General features: G+C 37.1%; 1 protein-coding gene across 2 annotated transcripts in view; it reads right to left on the bottom strand.

Moving 5' to 3' along the window:
* Positions 1–383: 383 nt before the first annotated feature.
* Positions 384–25,676, bottom strand: part of LOC136255608 (receptor-type tyrosine-protein phosphatase F-like) — a 52,808-nt gene continuing 27,515 nt past the window's right edge. For both annotated transcript variants that reach the window (XM_066048412.1, XM_066048411.1), the window contains 16 exons: positions 24,833–25,228; positions 24,475–24,771; positions 23,847–24,146; positions 23,502–23,795; positions 23,169–23,453; positions 22,828–23,115; positions 8,710–9,015; positions 8,380–8,661; positions 7,965–8,315; positions 5,848–5,954; positions 5,565–5,790; positions 4,821–4,917; positions 3,870–4,158; positions 1,308–1,344; positions 873–1,026; positions 384–826 (listed from right to left, as the gene is read on the bottom strand). In XM_066048412.1, the coding sequence (XP_065904484.1) occupies positions 631–826; positions 873–1,026; positions 1,308–1,344; positions 3,870–4,158; positions 4,821–4,917; positions 5,565–5,790; positions 5,848–5,954; positions 7,965–8,315; positions 8,380–8,661; positions 8,710–9,015; positions 22,828–23,115; positions 23,169–23,453; positions 23,502–23,795; positions 23,847–24,146; positions 24,475–24,771; positions 24,833–25,228 (3,905 nt within the window). In that variant the 3' untranslated portion in view covers positions 384–630. The remainder of the gene's footprint in view (positions 827–872; positions 1,027–1,307; positions 1,345–3,869; positions 4,159–4,820; positions 4,918–5,564; positions 5,791–5,847; positions 5,955–7,964; positions 8,316–8,379; positions 8,662–8,709; positions 9,016–22,827; positions 23,116–23,168; positions 23,454–23,501; positions 23,796–23,846; positions 24,147–24,474; positions 24,772–24,832; positions 25,229–25,676) is intronic.

The following is a 25,676-nucleotide window of genomic DNA, read 5'->3' as shown; positions in this document are numbered from 1 at the left end:
AGTTAAACTCCTCTAATAGAACACACATTTAAACACAGTAATACTCTAATACAATAGTCGCATTGAAAATTAATGCTGACTTTATGGCAGTATCAAAACAATTGATCTCCAGTAAACAAAATTATATAAAACATCAGCTGGTTACAAGTGCAATTTAAAACAATCATGTACCCTGTAATGATGTAATCTTGTGTTGCAACTGACCCATCATTTGAACTGGATCATTGGCACCTGACCCATCATTTGAACTGGATCATTGGCACCTGACCTAGTTAAACAGGTAGTAGTACAACACATTATGCAACAAGCTAATACAACACCCTCTTACTGTCCACAGAGTTCAGTTAAAGCATTTTGTTACAGTGATTGTTCTATTACAGGTTATGACTTTTTAAAATATTACTCATTTGGTAAATAGAGTAACTCCTTGTATACACTGTGTGCATGTGTTAGCTACGATTATAGCAAGAAGTACAGTGTATATTACATGTACCCAAATACTGTAGGAGGAGAATATTACCATTGCCTAGTGTATGACCAGTACATTCATTGCACACATGTTAAGGTTTAGTTTCTATTAAAGTTCTGTACATTTAGTTGAAACAATAGTTATAATAACTGTCTGAACCATTACTGTTTATAGTCTGTGTTGTTATTGGTAGCTCGATAGGCAGGGTTTGCTTGAAGTTTCACAAAATCTACTTTTCCTCCTCTTGGTTTTGTATCTATACTACCAATTGATGGTATCTCATATTCAGCATCAGATGAGGAAAATGTTTTAGCATCTTTTGACCGTAATTCTACTGCATCATACTCATGGTCAGTCCTGTTTCACAAAACAGTATAATCACTCTAAAGTGATAATAGCTTACGTGTTTGGTGAGTAACTGAATTTCTTTAGTCTTATCACAAAGCACAAGCAGATGATCACAACAATCAGAAGTATGTTTACCATAAATGAAATAATAGACAAGACAATGAAGACAATATTGTAGCTGTTGTCACTGTCAGATGATTCTGAAGTCCCTATAACAATAAGGTGTAAAGTTTTAAGTGACAGATGACATCAAAGATCTTCACTGATTACATATTTTGGGATTCCCTTATACAGCAGTATCCTCTTATAAAGCTAGCTCATATCAAAAAATAGTGGAAAGGAATTTCATTACTGGTAATTTAAAGTCAACCTGTATATTCCACTAAAAACATCAAACTGCTGGAGTTTATGGATGGAAATTAACACGAAATGTGCACTTAATCAAATTCTAAACTGTACAGTTAAAGATTTAAACTATTCTGCTACTTACCTGCAGTAGTAACAGTCTGAGCTGCACTTGTAGAGAACTGTAAGGAAACGTACAAACAACGTCATGTTAGTTGTGTATCCACACAATTGGTTATCAATAAGTATGGTAGTACTTAATAGTTGGAATCTCCAAAATGTAATGGCACCATTAAAATTACCATAGATACACTTTATGCAGTGAAAATATCTTCACGGAAGAGTTTAAATGTATCTGATGTCAAAACTTGTTAATTTTTGATTTTACAAACTGTTCATAAAAGCATTAATTAAATACAGTTACAAAAAACTGAAAAAAATTTGGTCCACTGTAACTTTTTAATGTTACTATGCAGGAAATACAAATGGCAGTGACTGTTACCTTCCTGGTGCTTATGAAAGTCTTGCTACGAACACATAATAGTTAGACACCAAGACCAAGGGAACTAAGTGATTTAGTGACCCGATGGCCCGAGGCTGTAGCATCCCGAGCACAGCGAGGGCGCTACTAAGGGCCAGAGGGGTTTACTAAATTGCTTAGTTCCCGTTGGTCGCGGTGTCTAACTTATTTAGACTATGGTTTAAAGTACATACCTTTATAGCCACAGCATGAGTGTGGGGTGAAAGAGCAATGCAGAACAACGGAACGGTTTCTTCCTGAAGTCCTCACAACACCCACAAAAATAATTATTCGACCGGTAACCAAAGTAACAGCTAGAGCTACAGTACATATGCCATTTAGTCTACTATTTGTCCAGAATTATTTGTGGAACACAGAGAAGAAGACTATTACAGTATTATCAAGTACTGCAGTGTGCCTTTCGTGTTATAATTATTTATCATGTACATAATTGCTTGAGGGCGGGTTACTAAGTGAACATGTTAGGTGACTAAGTGAGCATGTTAGGTGACTAAGTGAGCATGTCAGGTGACTAAGTGATTTAGTAAACCTGTAAATGAGCCATACCATAGTCTAACAATAATGAGATATATACCGTATACTTAATTCACAGTTTATCATCACTACTTACATGCTATTTTAAAGTTGCATCAAAATTTTCATTACTCTCTACTTTACCACATTACATGAAAAATGTACCGTAAATCAGGAAAAATTCGCCATCAAAAAATGTCGACAAAAATAAAAATGACTAATTATTTTAACAATTTGCGCCTACAAATATTAACGTTACGTATTCCGTCAAAATTTTGTTGGTTATGCCAATGACGAAAATTTGTTGCATCAAAATTTTAATAGACAAAAATTTTCTACACTTAAATTTTCTTGATTTACGCTATTTCACAATGATAGAGTTAGTACATACAGTATAGAATATATACATACAGTAAGTATAGCAAAGTGGGCAGAAACCACACTTCACAAGAGCCCTAACCTCTTCACTTCTAAAGTTCAATATATTCTTACAACAGTCAAATGCACATTCATTAAACAGTCAGGCACAGCTGAGTCATGAAAGTAAGAGTGTGTACATTGTAAAACAACTAGACCATTTGTTCCATAAGCAAATAATTATATCTACTCGGTACGTGAGACAAGAGAAAGAAATTCATGACCGATGTGGTCATATCTTTGTGTCAGTTTATGTTAAGCTATTTGGTTGAACCTGACTCCCTGCTATCCAAGCTTTGAGCCTTCTTGTGGGTCTCTAGTGAAACAGCAAAGACTAATTGATAGTTGAACTGCAGTTGAGCAATGTCTTTGAGAATCATGGCACACTTTATGAAAAATGAGAATGATTTCATGCTTTATCTTTAGACTGTGAATCAACTTTGCCAGCTTAATACAGTAATCAGCCTATCTAATACAACAGCCAGTACATTAAGCAACAAACATGATGGCATCACATAGTTTTGTGAGAAATTCCTACTTTGGTTTCCACGTATGTAGCTAAATCATGATTCTTGCACTACATTTTAGCACATGAATTAGAACTGTGTGATACTATCGATAATACCCAGAATCATGACAACAAGTGTTAATACTCTACTCCAAGTTTTGGTATTGTGGGCATTAATTTTGCAATATAACCAGATAGTTAATGACGCTGGGTCATATTTATAATATAAAGCTTGCATCTTCATGCTTGTATTATTGTCAAGTAGGTCATATCATGTGTAGCATCAATACCTTAAGTATAATTGTGATACAAGTAGATCCTGTATAGTTAGTATTTTAAAAAATTATTTATAGCATCACATGCTTCTCCTACACAAGTGTAATTCATGATTTGTTTTTGAACAAGACAATCCCTTGCAGCTGCTATTATACAGCCAAATCTTTAATTCACTGAATCATTGCTAGTCACTTCTAAGCAGTTTTTTTGGCTGTTACTAGACCAATTTGGATCCCTGTTATCATTGGTTGTCACGATATAGGTATATAGTCTAAATTACTAAAGAATAGAAATCACTTAATGATATACAGTGTAGTTGCTCACAATGAATCATGGTTTACAGCAAAATTTATTGATAGTGAGTTTGAAACTTTAGAAAGCAATGAAAAGGCTTCATGCAGATAATGTTAATCTTCTCCCCATTATACAATACAGTACATGCACTGACTCACCAGGTCATCACTAGTATGTGCTCTGACCAATAAAGCATACATTGTGTTAGATCGCAATAGAACATTCTCATGATTTACTCCACCAATACTTGACCTACTCTCATCCCCCACTATGTACGGATAAGGATAGTTGCTGATATCACTAGTCTCTACTATGCCAGCAATATAGGTGTAAGGTTGACCATTACTGTTAGCTATATCAGCATCCTCCCTATTAAAGGGACCAAGATCCTCCATATCTATGCTACAGACTGCACCTCCATCAATCATCATGATAACAGCATAATACCTACGTAGTATTGTATTAAATACAGTAATAATGATTCATTCCTACAAGACTGTATTTTGTACGGGGGATAAGCCTTAATAATCTAATGTACACATGAGATAATAAGTCACTCTCTAGAGTTCCTATGGATACAAATACATGAAATTAACAAGACTGACCACCTGGGAGACTCCTATAAGTGTTTGAGCATAAATTAGATGGCTGAAGGATCAAGGCTGCCTAGGCCCAGTCAGGATATTTTAGACCTTCAGCACTTGTGCTGTAAAACCTTAATATTTTGGTATGCCAATGACGGCATGAACAAATTAGCCCATAATTCTCTTATACAATAGTGCAATTATAACAACTACATACAATTCAAATCAGCCAGTAATTCCTTGAAATCTAGCCTCTCCAATAAAGAATCAATCCATCCTTTTTCTGTTGCTTTATTCTACAGATCATTTCTTTTACTTAATACTAATTCCTTATTTCTTACTCTAAAGTAGTTAATCTACAGTCATTACTTAAATTGACTGACATTAACATAACTGCAACCATTTCTTAACCACCACTGTTGATCTTACAACCTATTTATCCTAAATGTTTAAAAGTTACATTTTTTTCACGGCCAGGCAGTTCTGGTGTACATGAGGGAAACAAAAATTTTCTTAGTCACTTACATGATAGGACCATTTACATCAGATGCTTGTTGTATTTCTATTCCTATAGTAGTAGCAGTAGTTCTTGATATTTGTGGAGTGAGGGGTATAGGAGGAGCTATAGCATACAATATACATCAATAAATAAATAAAATTCACAAGCATTAATAGAGATAAAAAAATAATAGGTTTCTTAATTTTAAATTACACGAAATGGGGCACTTTACAAGGAAAATTTTCTGAGCAGACAGTGACTGCTTTGAAACATATATGTCATCATTGAGTTAGCTACATATTGAAAACAATGTGTTTATATTAACTATATACCACTATAGCTAAGGTACGCCAAGTGAGGAATGCTCGCCATAGTGGCATTAGCATAAAATTATGTGTGAAGGTACAAAATTGCCTTTAAAGTGTTTCGTATGCTCTGTGACATCCTACGCTCTGTGACATACTACATTAGCTTCTGGGTTTTCATTGTCTTCCTCATCCATTTTTGTGTGCTACTAGAATCCCTCCACCCACCACCTAGCCTTCACTCATGTGAGAGTGCTTGTGGAATACATAGCAACCTCACTTAAAAGACTATTAAAAATAACAGGGAAATAAAGGTGAATAACTGTATACAGACAGTTCTACTTGGGGTATGAATTGTATGTGCATACAAATGTAAAACTACAAACCACGCACTGTTAAAATTATGACAAAAAAATTCTCAGCAGGCCACAATTTGTAGATCTTTTATAAACTATCTATGATTACCATCAGGTAGTGTAGACACTGAGATCATTGCTTCAGGTCCTGGTCCCACATTGGTATAAGCCACAATGGTGAACTGGTACTCTGTACCAAGTCTCAGATCAGTAAAATTCAGTGAAGCTGAAATATTGTCATCACTGAGTTCAACACTAGTAAAATTATTCAAATCAAATGCTTCAATTTTACAAGTGTCTTGATTGTAGTATGTTACCATAGCATTATATGACACCTACACAAGAAACATGTAAAACTATATACTACAAAACATGACATGGTCATTACTTACTGTGTAGTTAGTGATAAGTCCATTAGGAGGATCAGGTCTCTGCCATGTGAGGAATATACTTGATTGTGTTACATTAGTAGAAACAATATCACAAGGCTCAGTGGGAGCTACACAACATTAACAAGAAATCATAGTGAACTAGTGTTTTTAATTTAAAAATGGGGTAGGGATCTACGTACATATGCAATAAAAAGTAGTGAAACAATAGATGGGTGATGGTATTACAGCATAGCTTGGTGGGAAGTCCCTACTTTGGCATTGAACAATATAATTGTTATAGCTAATCTGCCAAAGTAGGGGGGACGTTCCAGCGAGCTATGCTGTAATACCATCATTCATCTCTTGTTTCATTACTTTTTATTACATAGATCCCTACCTCATTTTTAATTAACATTTTTTAAAAAATACTAGTTTATTAGTTTTTGTTGTAGCAGTGTAACTTGTGACTGTTCTACTATAATATCGCACATGACTGTCATATTAGAGTGTCGACTGTTGTATTAGAGTATCTTGAGTCAGCCAAGGGGTATGCAGCTAGCTAGACTAATAAAGGGTAAGTCATCTTGTTTACTGTTAACTAGATTGTTAAGAGGTGTGGTCTCTGTACTCTATTGCTATTAGTCCATGTAGATCTTTATTTGATGGGTGTGGTCGCGAACCAGTAGTCTGCTGAGTATCCTATGCTCCCTGAGGACTGCAGATATCTTCAACATGGTTGAGATGAACTCTTTATGAACACCATTTTTCATCTCTTTTGGACTCTGCCTCTGATGCTAAAACAAAGGCTCGCTCACTGTATTGTCAGTTTCCTCTTCAGAGTCTGGTACATGGCTTGGTGCTCTCCCTGTACCTTCCTTGGGCACTAACCTGGATAATGAGTTTTTTGAGGATTGCTCTTGGTCTACATCTTGGTGTTTCCATCGTTGTCAAACATACATGTGGTTGTGGTAGTAAAGTTGATGTTTTTGGTACTCATGGTTTGTCTTGCAGGCGTAGTGGAGGCTGTATTCCTTGGCATGCTGTAGTGAATGAAACCATTATCTTGTTCTTGTGTCTGGAGGTGTACTTGCTGTTTTGGAGCCTGTCAGTGTGTGTCGTGAGGATGGTAAGTGACTGGATGGAATGTCATTGATTCCTTTGTGACCAGACTTATCCTTGTATTGGGGCTTTCAGACACCCTTGCCCCATCTAATTTGTCTACTTCTACAAGTGGTGCCAGCCGGCTGGCAAACTCTGCAGAGTCAGCTAAGATCAGAAGGTATTCTTCTTCTTTAACTCCACCTTTTTGCTTCTCCCCTCCGTGTGTTGAGATCCTGGGTGCATGTGCACGTTCGTTGGTGCGGCAGATAGGTTCCTGGGTAATGGAGTAGTCTGGGGATAATAGGGCCACCCAATTTTTGATTCAGAATATTGCTATTGATGTTCAACGTGGTATATAATACTGCATCAGTAATGGCAACAATTCCATCATTACAGGATTGGGCAGAGTTTGCTTCTCTGCCCACTGTTGAGCAAAGTGAAGACTTTCCTTTTCTTTAATTTAATGTTAATTATTAAAAAGTACATATTACATAACAATACACTAAAACATTAAGTCAAGTGGGAAGTGGGACAATGAGTGTGGAGGAGAGGAGCAGATACAGGGTGGTAATTAATGCCCCGATATGGTTTCATTGGATGAAAAAGAAGACAAGTAGCCTGATTGAAGATAGAAGAAAAGACAAGGCGCAGAGGGCCTACACTCATCAGAACCCCAAAAGGCACAACTCACTGGTGAGTTTGTTATTTTGGTATAAAATGGTGGCCGTGTGCTGCTTCGTTTGGCCTCTAGCCTTGCAACTGTGGTCAATCAGTGAGGCAGTGAGACTAAAATTAAAGTTATATCATTTTTTTTAAATTGTATATCTGGCCACCTGTAAGTGTTTTGCTATATTTAATGCTGTAATATAGATTATATGGACAAGTACTATTCCATAAAGGTGATATTCATTGTGTAAGATGTTTCTAAGATGATTTTCAAAGGTGGAGTTTTGGGTGGCACATGAATTTTTGAGGTGATCCCCACTTAAACAGCACTACCGTACCATTTGATACAAGCTGATATTTAAATAACTCACTTCCTTCAGATGTAGTTATCATTTTTGAGGTTGATCGACTTCCCAATAGCTCCTCTTCATTGTACAATGCAACAGCTGACACTTGAATCCTGTATGTCACTGATCCATTAAGATTAGTTAGTGTACCAGAAGTTCCAGTAAAATCCTTAGCAAACTCTCCATCTTGTACTAGTTGTCTCTTCCTCCTATTACTAGTCATAATAGGACCATAGGGACCACTTACTGGCAGGTAGAACACTGTGTAGTGAGTAATAACACCATTTGGTGCATCAGGCTCCATCCAGTTTATTGTTAACATTGAGGATGATATCGACTGTACAGGTGCTGTGATGTCAGCAACAGAAGCAGGTGCTATATAAGAGATAATTATTAAAAGTGGGGGATAAAGGCACATAATGCATGCATATGAGCTTACATTCTGGTAAAGTCACCACAGTTACACTGCTACTGAATGGTCCTGCTCCCACTCTAGTATATGCTCTTATTTGTACAGTATATATTGTACCAGGTGATAATCCTTCAACAGTGCCCATCAGTGTATCAGTGAAGTTAATAAGTGATGTTGTACTGTTAACACTATACTGTACTTCATATTGTATGATGATCCCATTAGGAGTATCAGGTGGCATCCATGACAATGTCACAAATCTTGACTGGATAGTATCTGCTGTAAGTGAATGTGGTCCAGTAGCAGGTCCTATAAGGTAAGTGTATAAAATTAAGTACATTAAACCAATCCACTGACTATCTTGTCCAGACAATCCAGTCACAGGATCACTGAATGGTCCAGTTCCATTGACATTAACAGCAGCCACTTCTACTGAATAGTTTGTAAATACCACTAATCCTTGTATTACTGATGTACGAACCCCTTTACGTCTGTCACTAATACTCATCATTTGTGATACACCACTACCCACTCTGGTGTATCTGATTACATATCCAGTCACATCACCATTGAGAAACCTTGCTAATGGCAGTCTATATGTTACTGACAACATTGCTGAATCAGTACCATTTAACGTGATATCACGTGGTGGACCACTTGGATCTAAATAATATATTAAAATTTAGTTCCTAAATATTGGTTAAATTTTACAAATAGTGGAGACTCCATTATTTAATCCATTTCACAGAAAAGTGTTATGGTTAGCTATTTTGTAACAAATTACATGTTTCACGATAATATATATAACACAGGAGCAGGAGAGACACAATGGGAGGGGCTGGGGTGTAGCTAGGGAATGACATATCTACACACTACCAGGTCTGAGGGCCAAGACATTTTGAAATTAGGCCCTCTGAGATTGAATCCGAGAGTGATTTCACAGCAGTTCATCAGAATACTATAAATATTAGCTTGACTGTTGCATTAGGGTGAATGCCTTATTAGGGTATCGCGATCTTGAGGCCAGTGGACCTATATAGGGGTTGGAGGGCACGCCCCCCTCCCTCCAGGAAATTTTTGAGAATTAAACTATATCAAAATTGAATCTGAGAGTAATTTCAGCAGTCGTCATTAACATTAAATTTGACAAGTGTTGTATTATAGTGACTGTTCTATTAGGATATATCGATATTTGGTAAGTAAGCATTTGTATAATTAGCTACTTGGTGTAATACAATCAGCACATTTGCTTAATGACAGCAATAGGTAAATTTACAGGGGCTAATAAGCACCTCCATGATCACTTTGACAGGGGCTACAGCTCCCTTTCCCCCTATGCTATTTGAAGACATTGAGCGCAGTATATATCAAGATACACGGTAGTGTATCGTGCGGCCAAGAAAGCCAGCGCACCACACCATGAGTATATTGACAGAGAGAAAGAAAACAGTTTTTTCACACATGCATAGCTCCATGGCCCCTTCTCCAAAGCACACCATTTTTGCATTATAGCTGTCCACCAGGTAGGATAGGCCACACTACAAATTTGATTAAATTCACAACAGCCATTTGCGAGATATGGGCGTTCAAAGTTTCATTTTAATTTCTTCATTTTTTCTTCTTATACCATACAGGGGGGCTATGGGGGCTTTGATTTATTTTCGCACACTTTGCAAAAATTGCTATAAAACACAAACATGTAAGTCGATTGCCTCAATCTTTTTTGGCACAAATGAAAAGCATGTAACAGTGGATTCACGTACCAAGTTTGCTGTGAATACCATATATGTTCCACTTCAAAAAATGGAAGGAAATGGTGGACCTATTTTCATCCACTATTGGATTTTTTTTTACTCTGTGATATATCCTTCCAATTTTGGATGGAAATAGCTCATTTTCCTATATAGTGACAAAAATCTACAATAAGGTTCCAAAATTGGATAGTTCTGTTCATCCATTTTGGAATAATCTGTACAAAATTTATATCCATCCATAATTGGATGGTTCTGGTAATCCAATTTTGCCATTAGCATACCTGCAGAACTAAATGCATGATCTTCCTTGTTCATCAGTTTTTATATCTATGATCCAAAGTGAAGCTTAAAATTCCTTGTACTGTGCTCTTGGCGGATGATAAGTTAGAACAAATTGCTTACTTCTACTGTTTAAGGCATGGTGCAAAAATTACAGATGATTTTCATTTACAAATGAAACCATTAATTCACTACTGCTAATTAACACCTTACACTGCCAGCAAAAAGAAATGGGACACAAAGAAAGATAACTCCATGATGCATACATTCATGCCATCAAATTAATTTTGCATCTGAGTGTGCGCCCCAATAATCAATTACTGAATAGTGAAGTGGCCATTACACTTCATTTTCAGGCATGTTCTGCCTGTTACACAGCATTACAAATGGAGAGAAGTGCCTCTGCAATTAATCCAGCTACAGGGGTTATGGAAAATATGGGTGATTACAGATAGGGAAGCCACTACATGCTACCAGGAATCGACATCTTGAGCTGTCAATGAAGAGAAATGGGGCAAAAAAAAAGAGCACAAAGTCTATTGAATGGTACATACTGTTTAGCGTTAATTGAAAGATGGCTTTCACACGTTACACGCATAGGTCACACAAGCGATTATTGTTTGGGATTTTGGGATTTTATAAAAATTTTTGGATTTTATAAAAATAATTCAAGTAACAAAGGGATTTATATAATTATTAATTAATTTAATGAAGTCAGCTATGTTATACCTCAACAATGCTGCCAAGGCACTATGAAGGTATTGTGAGGCTGGTTTCTGGTCAATATTTTTTGTGAAAACCTTCATGATCCTTATTATACTGTACTACCGTACTGTATGATAGTGAACAATGACGTATAAGTTGGATTGTATGATTTGTTATTTTCAGACTGTAAATATATGCTGATTAGTTTTCTGATTACATACCTGCATACTTTACATAGATACTTGGTTGATAATGTGTGCATGTGTACATAGAGCTAGTGTGCTAATTAACAAAGTCATAATGCTATAAATTTAAAGTTTTTTGAATGGCCATGTTTTTGCAAGCCAAGAACAACTTGACATGAAACTTAAAATTATCAGCTTCCATGTATACCAATGTATCCTTTGATTCTTTGCAATCCTGAGTTTGCTTGACATTAATTTGGTACAGATTATTCCAAAATTGGACCAGAACCATCCAATTTTGGATGGATATAAATTTGGTACAGATTATTCCAAAATTGGATGACCAGCATAAATTTGGTACAGATTGTTCCAAAACTGGATGAACAGAACCCTTGGAACCTTATTGTAGATTTTCGTCACTATATAGGAAAATGAGCTATTTCCATCCAAAATTGGAAGGATATATCACAGAGTAAAAAAATATCCAAAAGTGGATGAAAATAGGTCCATCATTTCCTTGGAAGTGGAACATACCTTGAATCTGAGGAATATCCAAGGAGTTATGAGTGTTTATTTACGTAAAATAAAATATCAAACTTTTGTCACGGCTACAGGGTAAACCAAGTATAGGAATAACTTGAAAATTGGTATGTAGATAGGCTGATAATCGTAGCAGTGCCTTTTGATAGTTTGAATAGCAATAGAGTTGCAGCAACAAAGTTATAAAGAAAAAACCAAACAAGTGTAAAATCGCACGATTGAGATACTCTAATAGAGCAGCCACCACGGGGTAAAAAAGGTGTACAAAAATGTCGAGAGAAAAAAGCTTTCAAAAGTTTGAACCAGGGACCTCCATACCTAACACCTGCATCCTTACCCACTGAATCACTGCTATCTTGGCTGATCACCTCACTTAATTTCTGCTTTATAAATGAAATTTCTAGTTTAAATCTGCTTATATTTAAATGTTTGCAATTTCATATATCTACCAATAGAAGTACTAGATTGTTCTAGAACATTCTATGTATGTTCAATTAGAAGTCCTTAAAAATGTGCGCTTTATTAGAGTATATTATCAAATATTGAAGTAAATCATGCAATGCAATACATTTATAAGTCTGTCTTCAATAATCATCATTGTGTCTGCATAGAAAAGAAGAAATGTGAGTAAACCAAACCTTAAAGTCAGCCATAGGTTGGTTTTAGGGCCTTATAAAATACAAAAAGAAGTTAAATCCACACAAAAACAGCCAAGCTGTGAAAAAATGGTGCGGCCTTAAAAAGCCTGGGTGATAAAAGTTGTGAAATCAAAGGTGGCAGCCAAGAAATGGCTGTAATGATGTTAATGCTAAAAGATTTTAATAATGGCTGTGTGCATTGTTAAAATTTATTAGCATTAACATTATTGCAGCCATTTCTTGGCCACCACCTTTGATTTCACAACTTTTTTCACCCAGACTTTTTAAGGCCACACCATTTTTTCACAGCTTGGCTGTTTTTGTGTGGATATATATATATACGGCTGTATTTGTGTGGATATATATATATATATAAAGAACTTTGCGTGGGAGGATCAAAGCAAAAAAAGTGTTCTATATTCACCACACAAGCACAAGTGTTCTATATTGGGCAGTAATAGAACACTTTATTAATTAGACCACAGTTCTATATCAGGTAGTTATAGAACGGCCAGGTCTATTTTGCAGGCTGATAGCCTACTTTTAGTGAGTAATCACTCATTCTGGCCAGTACAACCAATCAACCAAGCCAGTGTAGGATGATAGTCTAACTGTGCTGGCTGACCAGTCAACCCAACCAGTAAGAGCAAAACCACTGGATTTAATTTATAGACACACTTGAAGATTTCAATGATGGTTGCTTGTGGTCAGCAGCAGTGAACGTTCTTATTATGTTTTGTTCACATAAATGGATGAGTCCTAGGAATATCACAGAAATATGCTTATTAAAATACCACAATTGAAAACTTGTAGTTATTGAGAAGGTGGACTTGACTCACGAAACGACTAATGAAGGCGCAGCACAGCGAAACACAGGCGCAATACCTATTCTACCGGTGATAACACTAGTTCTCTATACCAGATAACCAGTACATATATTATACCACTTTAGCATGGGCATTCAAAGGCACCACTCAGGGTTTAACTTGCATATTGTAAGAGCAATATCTTGGGCAATATCAGCTTTGACTTGTTATATTGAACAACATGGAGCATTTAGTTGTGGGTTTGGGTTTACAGGTTAGACTAGGCTCAGTATAGCTTCTAGGTTTTGATTAATTGATATTTACTAAACGACAGATGATCAGTAAAATATAAAGAACTTTCAAAGCAAAAAACGATTCTATAAAGCCATACAGAACGCAACTGTTCTACAGTGGAACCTCCCTTATCCGGACCTCTATTATCTGGGCACCTCCATTGTCTGGACATCCCAAATTGGTTATGTGGCTTGTAGTTTATTGACCATAACGGAGTTTGGCTTAGATGAAAGCACAAGGAGGGAGCCTAAAGGTTGCTGTTTACTTGTTTGGTGGCTTGTTTATTCTACTTATAATAACTATCACTTGGTTGCTAGGTGATAATAGATTTTTACAGCCCAGGGGAGTGACCATGAATGCTCTGTAGTGACTTCTCTCTCTGCCCACTAAACTGCATACCACTAACTGATAGCAATAACAACATTACTTGTCTTTAAGTTAGTCATTCTAGCATAATAGCATGTTATTCTTAGTTACGGACATTTCTGAGATACGGACAGTAGTATGTACCAGACCGCCCGGATAAGAGAGTTTCCACTGTATATTGGGCAGTTATAGAACACTTTGATAGACCCACAGTTCTATATTAGGTAGTTATAGAACTGTCAGGCCTATTTGCAGGCTAATAGCCCGTTTTGAGTGAATAATCTGGCCAGTCAACCAAGCCAGTCTAGGCTGATAGCCTGTGCTGTGCTGGCTGACCAGTCAACCCAACCAGTAAGACTAGAACCACTGGATTTAATTTATAGACATACTTGAAAATTTCAATGATGGTTGCTTGTGGTCAGCAGCAGCGAACATTCTTACTACATTTTATTCACATAACCAGACAAGTCCTAGGAATATCACTTATTAAGTATAACAATCAAAACTTTTAGTTGTTAAGAAGACGGACTAGACTCATCAACGTCCAGAAAATGATTAATGCAGGTACAGCACAGGCGCAATGCCTAAGATGACAAATACTACTCCGTGAGTTTCTAATTTTTTCGTGTGTCTTGTGTGTACCTCAAGTCAACAGTTCTCTATACCAGTTAAAGCACTGCCTAGGCTCATGTTATACGTCAAATGTAGCACTCAAAGAGTGGTCTTGAAAAATATAGCACTCGGTTTTGCCTCGTGCTATATTTGCCTCTCATCCACTCTTTTACAAACTATATTTGATGTATATCACTTGCGGCAGTACTTTAACTCTTACACATATATATGTATATATACATATGCATTGTACTTTTGAAATATGTAGACCAGTTTCATGTAAGCTCTATAGACTAGTGTACTAGTCATAACACACCAGTAAGATTTATATCATACAGCATGTTAGTACTGTATATATAGTACGAGAAGGTTTCCACTTAGAAGCCATATCACAATACCTTTATGAAGCCTTGGCAGTATAATCAAGCCTAAAACGTCTTCAGTGCAACTTGAAATCATAATAATTTTCATTTAGTTGGATTTCCTACTGACTTATCTACTGACTGACTGACTTATTTACTCACTAATACCTTCAGACAGGTGTAACTCAATAACAGCAAAGGTTACAACACTGATGCACATCAACCTATTGCCAAAGGACCTCTGTACCTGTGGGATGGCTGGATTTAGCAGATCCAGTTGCAAGGCTTTATATATGCTGGACTCAGTGGTAATGAAGTTCAGTCAGATGCTCCAAAGTATTTTGGAGCAACACGGTGTGGCCATTCACCAACTGGCAGAATGATATCAACATTACTGGCAGTCCTTGAAGCCTACTGGCAGTCCTTGGAGCCTGCTGCCAAATGCAACAGTTCAGAATAAAGTCACTCAGTGTGAGGTTTAAATCATTTTACACATGGTGACCTTAGTCCAAGTAGACAAACAGGATCTACAGTGGTGGAAGGATCAGCTGATTGCCTGGAATGGAAGAGACATTGTTCAACCATCCCTAAAGATGGTGACAAAATGGACCGGTGTGCAGTTGTAAGGACTGGTGGCCAGTGATCGGTTCAAGAGCAAAACAACACGTTAATGTGTTGGAGCTGATGGCAAATATGTCTGCAGTCCAGGCAATCATGAAAATGTCCATGTCCATCTGAAAATGTTCAACACATCAGTCCCAGCATACATATGTCAGTTTAATGGGAGGGACTGCTTGACCTGACACCAGATGTGGGACTGGTGTCTCCAAAAGGAATTACCCTTTCATGTTCTCATCTACCAGGCCTGAGCAAACCAGGAATCCAGGGTAGTGCAGACTTCATCAGAGTGAAAGCTCAAAGTGAAATTATCACACGAGGTTTGTGCTTACCTATATAGGGCCCATGCAAAATAGACTTATCTGCCACTTGACTGAACAACCAACTGGACAAGTAAGCCATACTTAGATGATCGATACTTTCCAAGCATCTAGAGGGTCAAGTATTTCCTCCCTTTGCTCTAATAGACAGATTCCTGGCAAAACAGGCCACAGTTGTGTTAGTGGTAGAACCAAGTATCATATCCCATGTTACTATACCTAGCAGTGAAACTTTCCTTCTTCTCCTTCACTGCAAAGATCCCCCAAGGGAAAGCAACACTGTGTTTTAACATGCTGAGAATAGCTGTCTTGAAATTATCAGGTGACAGCACTTGGCAGCTAGAGTTTTGGAAAGACTTCAGCCTTACCATTTGTACAATGACTCATAAGTTTCAGAAAGTGCCCTCAGACCAACCAGCACCTTTCTTTCAGTCTCATATTAAACCACATAAACCAATTACAACCCAGAGAATGGCACACTGGATTAAAAATCTACAAAAGGACACAGGGTTAAATACAAACATGTTTATGGTCTATTCAGTAAGGGAGCATTTACTTCAGCAGCCTTGAAGAAAGGTATACATTTATGTCAGTACAGCAGATTGGAGAAGATCAACATTTAAATGCTTTCATTCCTGTTCATTGCAAGAAGACTCCTTTGCCAGTAGAGCATTAGGTAAGAGACTAATCTGACTATGGTAGAACTGCTGTGTCATTACTTTGATATGTATCAGCATATTACTGTGACTATATATGCTGTACATTAAGAATATTGTCATGATCAAGACACTCAATAGTGTGTTGTGCAGCCAAGGAAAGCCAATGCATTCAAGTGTGCGACAGATAAGTGTGCATTATATAGAAACCAAGAAAATGTTATTTTCACGCCTTTGTACCTCAGTAATGGCTAAACGAAAATAGGCAAATTTTCTGCAAAAAATTCCTGAGGGTGGACATCTTCCATTCCAAATTTGAGATAAATTGATCTGGTGGTTATTGAGATATGATGTGCCTTCAAAGTTCATCATATTTTCTTTGTATTTTTCTTCTGCCACTAATTTAATTTTTTCACCATTTGCAAAAATTTCCATAACTCATGCAAGCCTTACTGGATTCTTTTCAAATTTGGAGGGTATAAAGAACATATTATGGTGCATTTATCGTAGAGGTTATGAATGGTTTTCCAAATTACAAGTGCAATATTTTGTCATGCCTGCAGGGTAAATTAATGACAGAAACACCTTAAGAATTGGTATGCAGATAAGCTAATCATCATAGCACCATTTGCAACCTTTTGTGATTTGAAAATACTGAGAGCATTAGCTAAGGAGATATAAAGCAAAAACCAAACATGTGAAACAAGTGTGATCAAGATACTCTAATAGAACAGTCACCAGTAAGTAAAAAAATACTTGCACGAAAAACGTCAAAAAAATTGTTCAGGGTTTGAACCAGGAACCTCCACACCTATACACCCAAGCCTTTTACCACTCCGCTACTGCTATCATTTGCTCACCTCACTGAATTTCTACCTTATAAATGATAGTTCTAGTGTACTGCAACAGAATTCAATTTCATAGGTCTATCCAAGGAAACTCTAGACTGTTCTAGAACATTCTCTGTGCATCGTATCAGAAAAAATGTGAACTCTATTACAGCCCTACTACTACTTTAAAACTTTTTAAAATAAACAGTCAGGCTTACCAAACATACATAAGAGTACTATTATAAGCATTCGGCTAATAGAGCAGTCAGCCTTGCTGCTATTAGTTGTCACGCCTACCAGCTAAGCACATGTCAGATAACTACGTATTGAAGTACAAACCTTCAGTAATGTAATGGTTATAACGGCATGAAAATCAACCATGCATGTACCAAGTATGTTTCAAGATCCCTATATACATGTGACGTTCAGCGATCAGTAACTGATATGAAATAAAAATAATACAAAATTTCAAAATAGTATAAATTTCTTTAGTTCTTCTGTTTTCCTATAGGAAAAAAAGATAGACAAAAACCAGCAAATACAAAAAAGATATCTAATCCAAAACAACCCTGCTGTAAAAAGTGTGACCTTCCAAATTAGGCTAGTATGAATCAAAGGTGGCGGCTAAGAAATGGCTGTAATGAGACTATCATACAGTACGATAGTACTGTATAGTTGGTACCACAAAAGTTTGGGCGTGGCCCACAAAAACATCACCACCTCACTTTTCCCTGATGACGATGAGGCAGTATTGGTTAGGTAAAACTAAACCCAAACAAGCCTTCAGATTGACCCAAAATGCTTTCAACTAGTTGCTATATTAAACAGAATTAATTTTCTAGTGACTGACTGACTGATTCCTTCAGACTAGTGCTTGGCAGTATTGAAATTTGAATACATGGTATTAGTAACAGGAAAATATCATGGTATATCAATATATAGTTAGCTTGTTATTGTAAATATTGCATCATTTCTTGGGCCTAGTATGAAGCGGTATGCATCCCTAAAATCAAACAATATATAGTTCAGTACAAGTAGGTATTAGAGGTGTACCGATAATCGGATCGGCTATAATATCGGCCACCAATATGGTAATTTTTACCAATATCGGTATCGGTACAGAACAACAGGAGGACCGATATCGCTACCGATATTTATACACTAGCAATAGTTTGTACATAAACGGATTGTGCATTGGTTTTTTACGTTATTCATGTGGCTCTTTAGTGCCAGTGGCTTATTATTCACTCTGAAACAAGCGATATGCTACGAGAAGCCATATAAATACACGCGATTCTACTGTCTGTTGCTGGAAAGCTTATCACAGTCTTTATAAATGAAGCAGTTATAGAGTACCTTGTAATAAAAATAAGGGTCACAGAATAACCAAGGAAACTTGCTGTACCAGCTTTCTCAGAAACCATTAGAATGCAGAGTAATGCAGAAATATCCGTATAAGGCTTCATGGGAGTATACATAAAAATGTTTGTGGGTGCCTAATTGTCTGGATTGCACAATAGAAACCCAAGCTGTATACCACCACAGGCAGAGTATAGCAATGAATACATGCACATGTTGTTGTAGGGTAGGTAAATGTACACTTTTAACTACAATGCAAATATCGGATCAATTATCGGTTATCGGCTTCTTTTGGTGACATCAATATCGGATATCGGTACATGCAAAAAAACCACATCGGTACACCTCTAGTAGGTATGTGTTGTAATGTGACTACCTCAAGTTTTTGTTTAGGGAGTGTCTGCTAATCCATTAACAAATTGGATAATTAAACACCAAAGGCTGGGTTAAAAGCAATCCTTTGCTGGTATTCATCGATATACCGGTATTTTGATATATCAGTTATCAAAGGCTGTCACGGTATGATAATCGGTTATGATAATTTATCATGATAAACGGTATTACCACTATATCACAGAACACTACTTCAGACAAGCGTAACTTGATAACAGCTAAGGCTATAGGCTTGATTTTTTCACTGTTCAGCATTGCTTCAGCCTGACACGTGCCCACTTTGATTGCAGAGGTGCTTTTCGAACAGTTCATAATTCATAATGCTGTGTAATGGGTTGAACATAGCTGACAACAAAGCGTAATAAATACTTCACTTTTGAGATGATAATTGATAGCTAGGGTGCGTGGCACCATTTTTTTCTTTTGATGCGGTATGCACCAATCATAATAATTTTACAAAAAAAAGTTAACAAACAAGTATATACACAAAATAATTTTGGAATTTTCAACTAGAGTGGGAACCATAGCACATCAATAAAAAGTACTGAAACAAGTTGGAGTAGTGCACGATATTAAATCACAGTAAAACAATAAGAAGTGATATATCCCTAACTGTGTTCAAGATACCCTAATGGAAATGCACAGTAGGGATATAACACTTCTTATTGTTTTACTGTGATTTAATATCATGCACTACTCCAGCTTGTTTCAGTACTTTTTATCAATGCGCTATAGTCCCTACTCGAGTTGAAAATTCTAAATTTTTTTGTGTACTTGTAATTTGTAACATTACAAATTAATTGACAGTATAATATCATTGCAGTTATTTAATGAATTGCAAAAGATCTTCTGTAAAACTTTTTCACTAGGCAGTACTACCAAGAGTTCATAATAATAGTGGTGGGGGGGGGGGGGGGCACTATATTGACTCTTGGTAGTACAATGGCTATATTACCAAAACAAATTATCAATGTAAGTAAATGCTATTATTTCAATGGACATTATCATACAGTACGATAGTAACTGTATAGTAGGGACCACAAAGGAGTAGGCATGGCCCACGAAAAATATCACCCAAAAAACAGCCTCAATTTCCCCTGACGACGATGAGGCAGTATTGGTTAGGTAAAACTAAGCCCAAACAAGCTTTCAGATCAACCCGAAACGCTTTCAACAAGTTGCTAGGGAATTTTTAAAATAATTTATTTGACGGAATTTTCTAGTGACTGACTGACTGATTCCTTCAGACAAGCATAACTCGATAATGGCTAAAGCTACGGGCTTGATTGTTTTACTGTTCAACGTCGCTTCGGCCCCAACAGGTGCCTTTTGGCATACCACAGTACGTACAATGCATTCTTCATGGACTTACCAGTGTCCTCCTTTGTGTCCCATTCATCTTTGCTGACAGCAAAAAGTGTCAATTTGGCAATAGCATGTGATGGCTTCCCTTCCGCGTAATAGAAATCGTCTGTATTTGTCATAGTGGCTATTTTGATAGCAGAGGTGCTTTTCAAACAATTCTTGATTCGTACTGCTGTGTAACGGGTTGAACATAGCCAACAACGAAGCGTAATGGATACTTCACTTTTCAGATGATAATTGATATAACCGGGGGCGCGGCACTATTTCTTTTGGTATGCGTGGATTGCAGAGGTGCTTTTTGAATAGTTCTTGATTCATAATGCTGCGTAACGGGTTGCACAAAGCTGACAACGAAGCGTAATGGATACTTCACTTTTCAGATGATAATTGGGGCGCGCAGTGCCATTTCAGATGTGATATATGTGGATTCACCAGTCATAATAATTATTTCCAAAAAAAGTTAACAAACAAGTACACAGAAAAATTTGGAATTTTCAACTAGAGTAGGGACCATAGCACATCGATAAAAAGTACTGAAACAAGTTGGAGTAGTGCACGATATTAAATCACAGTAAAACAATAAGAAGTGTTATATCCCTACTGTGCATTTCCTTTATGGTATCTTGAGCACAGTAGGGATATAACACTTCTTATTGTTTTACTGTGATTTAATATCGTGCACTACTCCAACTTGTTTCAGTACTTTTTATCGATGTGCTATGGTCCCTACTCTAGTTGAAAATTCCAAATTTTTCTGTGTACTTGTACATATATATATGTACCACTCTGCGTGGGCAGTTCAAAGGCACCGCCAGTGCCATAATTTGTATATTGCACTGCTGCAGACCGCAGCGAGTGCATTATAAGTTATAATGCACCGATCGCAGCGCAATATACAGATATTGCACTGGCTGCGGTTTTGTGCAGCATAGCACAAGTGCCGGTGGCGAAGACCACTACGACACCTCACCTAATAGGTGGAAAGGCACTTCACAGATCACTCGAATTCTTTTATAACCTGACATGTAAAGGTCGATTGTGGGCCATAACATCACCAATACGTATAATGTTTTCAAGCATGCAGCCAATGGCGATTGAAAAAGCCAACGCGGGTGGCCATAACTCTAGTCTACATATATAAACGTACTTATACACCTTACTAGCCTGGTGCCATCTTAGCCCAGATTAAACTGTAGTCCACTTCGACAATGACTCAATAAAACAAATATATTCTAAATAATACTAACCTTTATGTTCGATTGTGGGAACCAGCTTTGTCATGCCACCAGATTCGAGTTTAGCCAGTGTAAATAGTAAGAATTAGACTAGTATCGTTTAGTAGTTAGGTTTTGTTTACTTAAACCGTCTATTTAGCTGCTTTTTTTCGCTCGAGAGAATCACTATGGTGATTAGTCTGGTGCTTAGTCTATATGGCACGCTGGCATGCTGAGCACTACATGATGAGAGTCGAACAGCAAATGCAGGTTAGTGATATAACCCATAGCGTACTAGCTTTCAATATCTCAGGTGGCTGCAGTACTGCAAGGGGAACGTCATCGCAACGTCTGGCTTGGTTACCCAGAATCGATGTTAGAAACCTAGCCTTTATAAGTGTTACAGCTGTCTTGTGAGACTCTCCCCACCTATTAGGTGAGTGGTACATAACAGTTATACAACGTGCACTCGTGCTCTGCCTGTATAAACACACTTGCCTTCAGGCCTAATGGCCCTCAAGCTCGTGCGTTTATATCGGGCAGAGCACTCGTGGCCGTTGTATAACTATATAATATACCACACCTGTGGTTGAGATAAAAAGCGCTGTGCTGTGGTATATAAGTGATATACCATGCTTTGTGTCTATGCTTACCATATATGGTATAACTTCGCATATTCCGCAAAATCCTTATCTAAATGGTAAACAACTCTCTAATAATGAGCACCTAAATCAACCAAGAATTATTCACCTGGGCAAGGAGAAGAATTTTCCATGAGATCTTGTCTCCTTCATGGATAACTCACTAATTGTGAGTAGATGGGCGTGGCACCACTAAAGAGTCTAAAATATCTGATCTTCTACTAATTTCGATCTTCAACAGGTATAAATTGCTATCTATAATCATTTCATCTACTGAAGTGTAGAATATAGCAGTTATAACATGATTACTCAGGATATGACAAAGTATACGCACTCCCGCAGGGCACTTGTGCGTATATTTTTGTCATATCTCTCATAGCCGTGTTATAATTATAAAATATATGTTACAGTAGTTTATCCTTAAATATAGCTGAAAGCACCATACAATTCAACTAAACAATGATATCAACCTCAAAATAATATTCTTGCACCTATCACAGTATACCGATAGTATAATTACTTGTAACACTTCACTTACCATCTGACCAAGTCATCACTCTCACTGAACTGGTAGTAGAAACATTAAGTGTATTATACACTGCTAGTACTGTGATGTCATAATTGACAAACTCTTCTAATCCATTAATAATATCCCTAGTAGATGATCTACCCACTGTTTTACTGTCATCATCAGCAAAAAACTCCACACCATCATATGATATGATGTAACCATCAACATCATCAACATTAGCTACTGGTGGATCCCATGTGACCTCAATACTATGAGGTGACAATGTCACAGCATTGATATTAGTAGGAGGACCATCTACAGTACAAGATATTACTACATGATAATCTTGTACATCTTGTGTAACTTACAAGTCCTTCCCCTAGCTTTATCAGTCCATGGACCAGGTCCTAATGGTATAACAGTGAATGCTCTCACTCTAAAGCAGTACTCAGTGTTAACAGCTAGACCAGTTACTGTATGTGTAACTTCATTGTTCAATGGTTGTAGTGTAGTATTACTTCCATCTGTGCATATTCTATATTGTAATTCATATTGAGTAATCATCCCATTAGGTGGATCAGGTGTCATCCATGACAATGTAGCTGTGGTACCAGTAACACTGACCACCATTAATGACCTTGGTACAGTGGGCCCTGAAAAAGCATCAATCTAAAAATACATTCTTATGTAATCTAACCTACTATCTTGTCCTGAAGTTTGTTCTACAGCATCACTAAATGATCCAGTACCATTAACAGTCATAGCAGTAACTCTCACTGAGTAATCAACAAATGGTGCTAGTCCTGATATTGTAAGTGTAGTTCCACTAGGAACAATTTCATTAATGTTATCATTAGACCCAACCCTAGTGTATTCAATTACATAACCAGTAATTACTCCATTATGATCTATTTCTGGTGGTGGTTGCCATAACACCCTCAGTGATGATGGGTTAACACTTGTTACCATCACATTCTGTGGTGGTGAACTAGGAACTGTGGAGTTATAACATGAGCTTCTCTCACATCATATTATGTGTCACTTACCATCTGTCCATGTTGTTACTGACACTACATCACTATTAACACTAAGTGTACCACTACTATCAGTTTGTACAGTGATGGTATAGAGAGTGTTCTCCTCCAGATTGGTGAGAGTAACACTTGTAGTACTACGACCAGTCACCATCACACTTCCACTCCTACTACTAATACTGATATATGAAGTAGTAGTGGTATATGAGATGAGGTAGCCAGTAACATCAGTTGTTGGGGATTGGTCCCATGTGACCTCAACACTACGAGATGATGTCACTGTAGTTCTGACATTATCAGGAGGACCAACAGCTACATGTGAATACCCACATGCATTATTAAATCATTTAGCATTATACTGTACATCTATGCTATACACACAACAGTGGAATGTCATGCATGTCTAATATAGGGCCAACTATAGCACAAAAACTTAGCCATATTAAATGCACCATTGTTTCGCTAGAAACCTATTTGAGATGGCTGCTATATAGCACACATCACATGCATTTCAAGACAAAAGTTAGATCATATCTTTACCTATAATTAATTTTGTGCACAGTATTTTAGAAAGATACAAATTATACATTTTTAGAGTACAGATTACATATAACATGCTTGTTAAATAAACAGTACTAACCAATAACATTAACAGTGGTAGTCTTGTTATCACTTCCAATAGGATTAGTCACAGTACATGTGTATGTTCCACTATCACTTGTAGTAACATTATTAATGGAGTAGTCAGCACGGAACACTGCACTTGTATTAGTATAAGTCACTGTAGTGATATTAGTGGACTGTTTTATTGAATCACTATCCTTCCTCCATGTGAATATGTCTGGGGGAGAACCTCGTGAGGTACAGGACAATGTGAGGGAATCACCAACAGCAACTGTTACAGTAGATGGAGATGGAAGGTCTATTATTGGAGCAGCTGTGTAGAGAGATGAAAGATGGTTAACAATGAGATGATGGGTACATATCAAGTGACTCACTTCTTCCACCAAAGTACACACCCACCCTTATGGTCTGTTCCATCATTGAACTGTTCATCATTCGACATTCAAACACACCTTCTTCAGTAGTAGTGAATTTTCCACACAGATCTAAGTTGATCACTCCTGGATATAACTTATTATGTGCTCCACGTGCTCTAAGTCCTGATCCATTGTAATTTCTTAAAGTAAAAAAATGTAATCGAGCTCCATTAAAAAACCATTCACCTAATGCAGTATTAAATTCTGCACCAGAAGGTCCCAGTCCAGAAGCGCAACGAAGAGCAGCATTAAATCGATCAAGTGTAATAGGTTGAGTAACAAATGAGTAGTCAGTAATTTGATTACTACTAACTAAATCAGTACTAATATTAGATGCTCCAGTGATTGCGATACCTAATATGTGTACAAGTGATACCACTTATCAAAAAAATAGTTTCCAAAATACAAAATAAATACAGCAAATTAAAAAAATTGCAAAGTGAAAGATGGCTGTCATGAAAAGGCAGTGATGATTTTGATAACAATCAATTTAAACTGACAGCAGTTTTTTTACAGTCCTTAGCTTTTCTAATAGTTGTATATACCCTTTTTACAGCATGATTTTTTTCCCAACTAAAGCCCCAGAGCTGCATATGGTCAGCTTTGGGATTGCAAGCCCGAAAAGCAACCATAGGTGGGCTAACAGGGCTTTGAAGCTTGCTTTTAACTGTCTTTTCCCCCAACAGAAAGAACATAATTCCACACATTTATTTGCTTAATTGTGAATATTGTTTTAGCTTCTCCAGGGATAGTTTTTGTTGTATGGACTGAACTGGTTGACTCACACACGTGCATGCATCAC

This window comes from Dysidea avara, chromosome 5 (genome assembly GCF_963678975.1).
Source record: "Dysidea avara chromosome 5, odDysAvar1.4, whole genome shotgun sequence".
Lineage (NCBI taxonomy): Eukaryota > Metazoa > Porifera > Demospongiae > Dictyoceratida > Dysideidae > Dysidea > Dysidea avara.
Note: the sequence above shows the minus strand (reverse complement) of the source record. Positions and strands in the feature narration are given on the sequence as shown.